This window comes from Salmo salar, chromosome 26 (genome assembly GCF_965601325.2).
Source record: "Salmo salar chromosome 26, fSalSal1, whole genome shotgun sequence".
In the NCBI taxonomy this organism is placed as follows: Eukaryota; Metazoa; Chordata; class Actinopteri; order Salmoniformes; family Salmonidae; genus Salmo; species Salmo salar.
In genome coordinates, this window is record NC_138316.1 from 27293795 (window position 1) to 27304655 (window position 10861).

At 44.3% G+C, this 10861-nt stretch overlaps 1 protein-coding gene across 2 annotated transcripts; it reads left to right on the plus strand.

Annotated features, from left to right (window-relative positions):
- Positions 1-5525: 5525 nt before the first annotated feature.
- LOC106587548 (wee1-like protein kinase 1-B) lies at positions 5526-10818 on the plus strand. 2 transcript variants are annotated; one of them, XM_014176044.3, is made up of 10 exons: positions 5526-5646; positions 6793-7010; positions 7527-7593; positions 7700-7872; positions 7987-8255; positions 8348-8437; positions 8541-8626; positions 8707-8877; positions 9088-9233; positions 9458-10818. In XM_014176044.3, the coding sequence occupies exons 2-10, from the start codon at positions 6862-6864 to the stop codon at positions 9609-9611; spliced, it is 1305 nt and encodes a 434-aa protein (XP_014031519.2). In that variant the 5' UTR covers positions 5526-5646; positions 6793-6861; the 3' UTR covers positions 9612-10818. The 2 variants fall into 2 exon arrangements, with proteins under 2 accessions (XP_014031519.2, XP_014031518.2); XM_014176043.3 differs by having other exon boundaries at positions 5537-6493.
- The last annotated feature ends 43 nt before the right edge of the window (positions 10819-10861 follow it).

Below are 10861 nucleotides of genomic sequence, written 5' to 3' on the forward strand. Positions count from 1 at the left end.
CCGGGCTATCTGTATTGTGTCCCGCCACCCACCACCCGCCAACCCCTCTTTTACGCTACTGCTACTCTCTGTTCATCATACAGTGGGGGAAAAAAGTATTTGAACCCCTGCTGATTTTGTACCTTTGCCCACTTACAAAGAAATGATCAGTCTATAATTTTAATGGTAGGTTTATTTGAACAGTGAGAGACAGAATAACACATGTCAAAAATGTTATAAAATGATTTGTATTTTAATGAGGGAAATAAGTATTTGACCCCTCTGCAAAACATGACTTAGTACTTAGTGGCAAAACCCTTGTTGGCAATCACAGAGGTCAGACATTTCTTGTAGTTGGCCACCAGGTTTGCACACATCTCAGGATGGATTTTGTCCCACTCCTCTTTGCAGATCTTCTCCAAGTCATTAAGGTTTCGAGGCTGACGTTTGGCAACTCGAACCTTCAGCTCCCTCCACAGATTTTCTATGGGATTAAGGTCTGGAGACTGGCTAGGCCACTCCAGGACCTTAATGTTCTTCTTCTTGAGCCACTCCTTTGTTGCCTTGGCCGTGTGTTTTGGGTCATTGTCATGCTGGAATACCCATCCACGACCCATTTTCAATGCCCTGGCTGAGGGAAGGATGTTCTCACCCAAGATTTGACGGTACATGGCCCCGTCCATCGTCCCTTTGATGCGGTGAAGTTGTCCTGTCCCCTTAGCAGAAAAACACCCCCAAAGCATAATGTTTCCACCTCCATGTTTGACGGTGGGGATGGTGTTCTTGGGGTCATAGGCAGCATTCCTCCTTCAAACACGGCGAGTTGAGTTGATGCCAAAGAGCTCCATTTTGGTCTCATCTGACCACAACACTTTCACCAGTTGTCCTCTGAATCATTAAGATGTTCATTGGCAAACTTCAGACGGGCATGTATATGTATTCTTGAGCAGGGGGACCTTGCGGGCGCTGCAGGATTTCAGTCCTTCACGGCGTAGTGTGTTACCAATTGTTTTCTTGGTGACTATGGTCCCAGCTGCCTTGAGATCATTGACAAGATCCTCCCGTGTAGTTCTAGGCTGATTCCTCACCGTTCTCATGATCATTGCAACCCCACGAGGTGAGATCTTGCATGGAGCCCCAGGCCGAGGGATATTGACAGTTCTTTCGTGTTTCTTCCATTTGCGAATAATCGCACCAAATGTTGTCACCTTCTCACCAAGCTGCTTGGCGATAGTCTTGTAGCCCATTCCAGCCTTGTGTAGGTCTACAATCTTGTCCCTGACATCCTTGGAGAGCTCTTTGGTCTTGGCCATGGTGGAGAGTTTGGAATCTGATTGATTGATTGCTTCTGTGGACAGGTGTCTTTTTTACAGGTAACAAGCTGCGGTTAGGAGCACTCCCTTTAAGAGTGTGCTCCTAATCTCAGCTCGTTACCTGTATAAAAGACACCTGGGAGCCAGAAATCTTGCTGATTGAGAGGGGGTCAAATACTTATTTCCCTCATTAAAATGCAAATCAAATTATAACATTTTTGACATGCGTTTTTCTGGATATTTCTGTTGTTATTCTGTCTCTCACTGTTCAAATAAACCTACCATTAAAATTATAGACTGATCCTTTCTTTATCAGTGGGCAAACGTACAAAATCAGCAGGGGATCAAATACTTTTTTCCCCCACTGTATATGCATAGTCACTTTAACCATATCTACATGTACATACTACCTCAATCAGCCTGACTAACTGGTGTCTGTATGTAGCCTCGCTACTGTATATAGCCTGTCTTTTTACTGTTGTTTTATTTCTTTACCTACCTATTGTTCACCTAATAGCTTTTTTGCACTATTGGTTAGAGCCTGTAAGTTAGCATTTCACTGTAAGGTCTACACCTGTTGTATTCAGCGCACGTGACAAATAAACGTTGATTTGATATGATCAAGGGCAATGAATTAAGCTAGAATTCCCTCAATCTCACACAAATTATCAAGGAACCCACCAGGTATAACCCTAAATCCGTAAACATGGGCACCCTCATAGATATTATCCTGACCAACTTGCCCTCCAAATACACCTCTGCTGTTTTCAATCAGGATCTCAGCAATCACTGCCTCATTGCCTGCATCCGCTATGGGTCCGCGGTCAAACGACCACCCCTCATCACTGTCAAACGCTCTCAAACACTTCTGCGAGCAGGCCTTTCTAATCGACCTGGCCCGGGTATCCTGGAAGGATATTGACCTCATCCCGTCAGTCGAGGATGCCTGGTCGTTCTTTAAAAGTAATTTCCTCACCATCTTAAATAAGCATGCCCCTTTCAAAAAATGTAGAACTAAGAACAGATATAGCCCTTAGTTCACTCCAGACCTGACTGCCCTTGACCAGCACAAAAACATCCTGTGGCGGACAGCAATAGCATCGAAAAGTCCCCGCGATATGCAACTGTTCAGGAAGTCAGGAACCAATACACGCAGTCAGTCAGGAAAGCAAAGGCTAGCTTTTTCAAACAGAAATTTGCATCCTGTAGCTCTAACTCCAAAAAGTTTTGGGACACTGTAAAGTCCATAGAGAACAAGAGCACCTCCTCCCAGCTGCCCACTGCACTGAGGCTAGGTAACACGGTCACCACCGATTAATCCATGATTATCGAAAATTTCAATAAGCATTTCTCAATGGCTGGCCATGCTTTCCTCCTGGCTACCCCTACCCCGGCCAACAGCTCCGCACCCCCCACAGCTACTTGCCCGAGCCTACCCAGCTTCTCTTTCACCCAAATCCAGATAGCAGATGTTCTGAAAGAGCTGCAAAACCTGGACTCGTACAAATCAGCTGGGCTAGACAATCTGGACCCTCTCTTTCTAAAATTATCCGCCGCCATTGTTGCAACCCCTATTACCAGTCTGTTCAACCTCTCTTTCGTATCATCCGAGATCCCCAAAGATTGGAAAGCTGCCGCGGTCATCTCCCTCTTCAAAGGGGGTGACACTCTAGACCCAAACTGTTATAGACCTATATCCATCCTGCCCTGCCGTTCTAAAGTTTTCGAAAGCCAAGTTAATAAACAGATCACTAACCATTTCGAATCCCACCGTACCTTCTCCGCTGTGCAATCCGGTTTCCGAGCTGGTCACGGGTGCACCTCAGCCACGCTCAAGGTACTAAACGATATCATAACCGCCATGGATAAAAGACAGTACCGTGTAGCCGTCTTCAACGACCTGGCCAAGGCTTTTGACTCTGTCAATCACCGTATTCTTATCGGCAGACTCAATAGCCTTGGCTTCTCAAATGACTGCCTCGCCTGGTTCACCAACTACTTCGCAGACAGAGTTGTCCGGACCTCTGGCAGTCTCTCTGGGGGTACCACAGGGTTCAATTCTCGGGCCGACTCTTTTCTCTGTATATATCAACGATGTCGCTCTTGCTGCGGGTGATTCCCTGATCCACCTCTACGCAGACGACACCATTCTGTATACATCTGGCCTTTCTTTGGACACTGCGTTAACTAACCTCCAAACGAGCTTCAATGCCATACAACACTCCTTCCGTGGCCTCCAACTGCTCTTAAATGCTAGTAAAACCAAATGCATGCTTTTCAACCGTTCGCTGCCCGCACCCGCCTGCCGACTAACATCACTACTCTGGACGGTTCTGACCTAGAATATGTGGACAACTACAAATACCTAGGTGTCTGGCTAGACTGTAAACTCTCCTTCCAGACTAACATTAAGCATCTCCAATCCAAAATCAAATCTATAATCGGCTTTCTATTTTGCAACAATGCCTCCTTCACTCACGCCGCCAAACTTACCCTAGTAAAACTGACTATCCTACCGATCCTCGACTTTGGCGATGTCATCTACAAAATAGCTTCCAATACTCTACTCAGCAAATTGGATGCAGTCTATCACAGTGCCATCCGTTTTGTTACCAAAGCCCCTTATACCACCCACCACTGCGACCTGTATGCTCTAGTCGGCTGGCCCCGCTACATATTCGTCGCCCACTGGCTCCACATCATCTATAAGTCTATGCTAGGTAAAGCTCTGCCTTATCTCAGCTCACTGGTCATGATAACAACACCCACCCGTAGCACGCACTCCAGTGGGTATATCCCACTGTCATCCCCAAAGCCAACATCTCCTTTGGCCGCCTTTCCTTCCAGTTCTCTGCTGCCAGTGACTGGAACGAACTGCAAAAATCGCTGAAGCTGGAGACTTATATTTCCCTCACTAACTTTAAACATCAGCTATCTGAGCAGCTAACCGATTGCTGCAGCTGTACATAGTCCATCTGTAAATAGCCCACCCAACTACCTACCTCATCCCCATATTGTTTTAATTTACTTTTCTGCTCTTTTGCACACCAGTATCTCTACTTGCACATCATGATCTGCTCATCTATCACTCCAGTGTTAATCTGCTAAATTGTAATTACTTTGCTACTATGGCCTATTTATTGCCTTATCTCCTCACGCCATTTGCACACACTGTATATAGACTTAATTTTTTTATTTTGTGTTATTGACTGTATGCTTGTTTATTCCATGTGTAACTCTGTGTTGTTGTTTGTGTCGCACTGCTTTGCTTTATCTTGGCCAGGTCGCAGTAGTAAATGAGAACTTGTTCTCAACTAGCTTACCTGGTTAAATAAATAAAGGTGAAATAAAAAATTACAGTACAATGAGGACTAATGATGCGGACAAATGAATTAAAAGCCTCAAAGGCTAAAAAAAAGATCCAAGGATTCAATTCATCAAGGCGGTGACCCGATCCTGTAGGTTCATGCTCTACAACATTCGCAGAGTACGACCCTGCCTCACACAGGAAGCGGCGCAGGTCCTAATCCAGGCACTTGTCATCTCCCGTCTGGATTACTCCAACTCGCTGTTGGCTGGGCTCCCTGCCTGTGCCATTAAACCCCTACAACTCATCCAGAACGCCGCAGCCCGTCTGGTGTTCAACCTTCCCAAGTTCTCTCAAGTCACCCCGCTCCTCCGCTCTCTCCACTGGCTTCCAGTTGAAGCTCGCATCCGCTACAAGACCATGGTGATTGCCTACGGAGCTGTGAAGGGAACGGCACCTCCATACCTTCAGGCTCTGATCAGGCCCTACACCCAAACAAGGGCACTGCGTTCATCCACCACTGGCCTGCTGGCCCCCCTACCTCTGAGGAAGCACAGTTCCCGCTCAGCCCAGTCAAAACTGTTAGCTGCTCTGGCACCCCAATGGTGGAACAAGCTCCCTCACGACGCCAGGACAGCGGAGTCAATCACCACCTTCCGGAGACACCTGAGACCCCACCTCTTTAAGGAATACCTAGGATAGGATAAAGTAATCCTTCTAACCCCCCCCCTTAAAATATTTAGATGCACTATTGTAAAGTGGTTGTTCCACTGGATATCATAAGGTGAATGCACCATTTTGTAAGTCGCTCTGGATAAGAGCGTCTGCTAAGTGACTTAAATGTAAATGTACATGTAATTCGCGCCAAAGTGACGTCTGTCAAATATCCATTTAGTGACGTAAAATTTGCTTCGAAGGAAGTAACGCCCACGTTTCAAAATTCAGGAATGTGTTCTCATTGGCTGAAGAGTGGAAGAAATTTAGGTTGGAATAATTCTGCCAACGGTCGCGGGAAGCGGAGCAGGACAGATTGTGACAATATTTCAGGTAAACAAACAGTCGACTGGAGTATTTTGACAGCTAAACACAAGTACTAAATTAATGATTGTTTTTTTGTAGTAAATAAGCGCTCAGCATAATATATTGTTAATTTGCCAGTACGGTGTTCTGCTCCTCATTGAACGAAGCTAACGCGTTACCATGCCACTGTAGCTAGCTAACCGCTTTAACATATTTGCAAGGCCAGTGAGCGAAAGTTAGCTAATTTATTTAGCCACGTCATTTTGGATTACAAATTGACTCAAGATTGTAGCGCCATGGGCACACTGATGTCAAGCTACTCGGGATAATTTATAAACGATTTGGCTAGCGGTGTTTAGTTAGCTAGCCACTTTTACGCTATAGCCAACGTTACTGCGTCTGGGAAGTGATGAGTTTCAGTTGCCGAATGTTCGTCGGTACGTCCCAAAAGATGGGACTTATTCGACAGAGACTAGACTTCAACCAGAGTGATGGAGAGGACGATGGCAACAACAGCATTGGAGCCGAGTCGAGTCTCGCCGAAATGGACTCCCCAGTGCAATCGCCGAGACACAACTCCAACTTTAACCAAGACGTCTGTAACGGCACCATGAAGACAGCTACCGCGGAGGATCGCGTTGAACATTGGGATGAGGGATTTGGATGTCTTTTTCCCCAAAAATCAACAGGGACTGACTTGATGAGTGGGTCCCCTTCTCCGAGAAAAGGGGCCCGGCCCTACTACAACAGCTCGTCCCCGGAGTTTTCCGACAATCAGGAGGATGGAAGCTCTCCCATTCCCGATTGTCCCGACACACCGCCCCATAAAACCTTCAGAAAACTCCGACTATTTGATGTCCCCCACACACCTAAGGTGGGTTAACTACAGTAACATGTTATTGTTCTCAAATTAATCTATCAAATCCAGAATGTAATGTTTTCAGCTAGAGATAACCAGCCACTGTGCAAGATGACTATTTCTGTCTTCAACATGTTTGAACATGAGAAGACTGAAGAATAGTTTGATTATTTTACCATTTGTTACAGGCAATGGCATAGTTTTCCCTGAATCATTGATTTCCTTGTGACTTGTTATCCATATTTGTGTTCAATGACCCTCACCAACCATACATGTTATTCTTATCTAATGTAATGTTTTGTTTTCTCTTTCAGAGTCTGTTGTCCAGAGCCAGGGCGGTGGCCACAGGATCCACAGTCTGCCGGGTAGGAGTAGGTGTCTACATGAATGGGGACTCAACAGGAAGACCACACACAGACAGCAGGAGTAGACAGGCACCCATGATCAACATCAATCCATTCACCCCTGACTCATTACTGATCCAGACAGCAATGTTACAAAGGAACAACAGAAAGAGATCACACAGGAATGAGTAAGAGAAGCACCTTGTACTGATGTCATTATTTACCATGTGTTACATTGGGATTTTGTGGGACAGTCAATTCAGTATCTACTAACCTCAAACAAACTCCATTTTCTCTTTATACTCTCCCCTATCCTAAGGTAGTTGTGGAACTCTTGTTTGTCAGAATCATTTTATAAAAATCAAAAGTAGTTGCAGTTAGTGTTGTAAATTAGATCACATTTTACTACAGTGTCACAAATCAAGTTCCTTTTATGACTGTTATACAAAAAAAGAAGCATCTTAGAATTGGGAGATTTGTATTCCTGTCGGTGTAAATGGAGCATGGCCTATTCTTAGTTTACAATAGATTCAGACCTGCTTCTAGATCTAGTGTGCATTAAATCTGTTGACTATTGCATGCTTGTTGGTAGCAACCCAAAGCCACATGGTTACACTCACAATGTACACTTGTAGGGATTGTCTGCCCTCCAGTGGTTGGAATGTTATATAACACATTTTGTTTACTTTCCTTTATCTCTAAAGCTCATGTGGAGAGGACATGGAAGCCAGTGATGCAGAGTGTGAAGAGGACATCATTCCACCATCAAAGGTATATTTTTGTAATCACAAATATACTTTTATTTCCCCCCCACACACACACACACTGAAATTTTACTTAAGATAAGTTTCTAAGCAACTCTGTCCTTTACTTGCAGAGAATGACTCTTATGGATAGCAACATGATATCAAGATATGCCACAGAGTTTCATGAGCTGGAGAAGATAGGATCTGGGGAGTTTGGCTCCGTCTTCAAATGTGTGAAAAGACTCGATGGCTGCATCTATGCCATCAAACGCTCAAAGAATCCCCTCGCTGGATCTGTAGATGAGTAAGAGAATCCCATGGATTTTGAAAAGCTGACAATCCAAGTGTAAATTTAAACGACTCATTGACCTTAATGCCATGCCATTTTTGTGCTAATATTGTGTTCTGTTTTCCACAGACAGAATGCACTCCGGGAGGTGTATGCCCACGCGGTCTTGGGACAGCACCCCCATGTGGTGAGGTACTACTCTGCCTGGTCAGAGGACGACCACATGCTCATACAGAATGAGTACTGTAACGGCGGCACACTGTCAGACGTGGTCACAGAGAACTACAGAACCATGCACTTCTTCTCTGAGCTGGACCTCAAGGACCTTCTCCTTCAGGTGGCCCGTGGACTGAAGTACATTCACTCTACCTCTTTGGTTCACATGGACATCAAGCCAAGTAAGTAGCTGCAGAGTTTTGGATACAGCTAAGCTATTGAAATCATTTAGAATATTTATGATTTAACGCTTGCTGTGCTTTACTTTTCTCAGGCAACATCTTCTTATCCCGGAAGACTGTGGTGTGTGTCGATGAATTTGACGATGAGGAAGGACCAAATAGAAATGTTGTTTACAAAATAGGTACTATTAAAAAAATATATATCATGCAAATGGAACAAGCTAATAATTGAGTGTACTTGTTGACCAGGCAGCTGGATTCAGTTTTTGTATTTTTTTCCCCCAGGTGATCTTGGCCATGTGACCAGAATGGACAATCCTCAAGTTGAAGAAGGGGACAGCAGGTACCTGGTCAATGAAGTCTTACAAGAGGTAATTGGATAAATCCTCCCCCATACCACCTAATTTGTTCAATTATCCAAAATCATGTATTGGACCAATGTGTTTTTCAGGACTACAGAAACCTCACCAGGGCAGATATTTTTGCCCTAGCACTGACTGTGATCAGTGCCTCAGGAGCTGAACCACTCCAAACTAATGGTGACAAGTGGCATGACATCAGACAAGGAAAACTACCTGCGATACCTCAAGTGCTCTCACAGGAATTCCTAAGTTTACTGAAGGTATGACTAGAAACGACCAGGGGTGCTTCCCAAATGGTACACTTTCCTTACATAATGCGCATATTTGACCTGGTCAAAAGTAGTGCACTATAATGGGTTTAGGGTGCCATGTTGGATGCAGTGCTTCATTCTGTAATGGTGGTTTGTGTGCAGGACAGGCGGTAGTAATAATGTTTAATTAGTGGTATTAATGAATTCTGTGTGCTGCAGTTGATGATCCACCCTGACCCTGCCAGTAGGCCGTCTGCATCTTCCCTCACCAAGCACCCCGTCCTCCTCACTGCCTCCCGCATGAGCGCTGACCAGCTCCGTGTGGAACTGAACGCAGAGAAGTTCAAAAATGCGCTACTGCAGAAGTACGTACCCTCTTCATATGTCATGGCTCAAGGCTTTCATTCCTTTTTCACTTATCATATCGTAAGTATGAATGTTAGGGAGAATACTACAACTTAGTGTTTGTTGTGTGAAAAATGACATGATGCTACTTACTCTAATGATTCAGGAATCCATTTCAGATGTAATTACTATTTTCTTGGTATTTATGAATGGCTTCTCTAACAATGTGATTGTCCTCGTGCAGGGAGCTGAAAAAGGCCCAGCAGGCCAAAGTAGCTGCAGAAGAGAAGTTTCTGATCTCAGATAGGGTCCTGACGCGCTCCACCCTCCGGTCCAGCAGGAGCTCCAGGCTCATTGGCAGGAAGATGAACCGCTCAGTCAGCCTGACCATCTACTGAGCAGGCCAACTGTCAACCCAAATGGGTATCAGACTGGGTCATATTCACTAGGCACGACATGGGGAAAGAAAAGAAACGGGCCAAAACAGAGAGGGACTACCTGAAATTGTCCAATTAGAAATGCTTGTTTTCTGTTGCAAAATTTCTTGCTACCGTGTGCGCTAATGAAAACAACCTTGGTTGCACTCGACAGTGACCTGGGAAGGCCTCCCTAGGCAGACATGGAGAGATGGGCTTCAGAGTGTACAACCGACTATTATAGTTCTTACTGTTTGGTACTTGGAAAGGGTTAGTAAGACAATGGACCAAATTTATTTGATTCTAAAGAGTGAAAGGGTTGTTACCTTCCCAAGCTCTTGGCATGTTCTGGCAATTGGTATTAAATAACATAGCCGATTTTTGTTTTTAATGGGATGTGGGAGCATGCTAGAACATTCTGTTGCCAGTGTGAGGGTTTGGAATGGTGTGATACAAATTTGCACTTTACAGTCTTATACCTGATTTCCAGGTAGTGGAACTGGATCATTGACTAGGAATGATTCAATGAGCACTTTGAACTTGCCTTATGTAAACTATTTGGCTCTGTTGGTAGTGCATGGCGCTTGCAATGCCAGGGTTGTGGGTTCGATTCCCACGGGTGACCAGTACGAAAAAAGTATGAAAATGTATGCACTCATTACTGTAAGTCGCTCTGGGTAAGAGCGTCTGCTAAATGTAAAAATGCATACTGCTGCTATATTTGTTGGTTTGTCTTGAACTTTAGTGGAGTTCAGTGAATTTGTAAATTCCATTCAGATGTTTAGAATAGTTTCTGTAAAACATGGAATTTCAATGTGTTGCATCTGTAATACATTTCCTATCTGAAGCTCATTATGTATTGAGTTGTGTACACTGTTTAAGACGTTTTACTCATGTACATTTTGTATGATGAGTCATCCAATCGTGTGTGATGCAGTTGGTGAAAGTGGATCATTGTGTCAAGCCCCGGTGTCATTTTATATATGATGCAAGGAACCACTGAACAATTTGTTTTTGTAAAGTACGTATTTTCTTCTGTTCAAAACCCATCAGAACTGTAGCATTATTGACTAATTTACATCTTCTCATGTTTTACAATGATGTATATTATGCATGTAGATAATTTTGACAGCTATTGGTTTCATGTTACTTGTTCCAAGTTCAATAAAATCACTCCCGATAATATGGATGCCTTGGAACTGTCAAATGTTTGTGGATGAATGTTGCTCTAA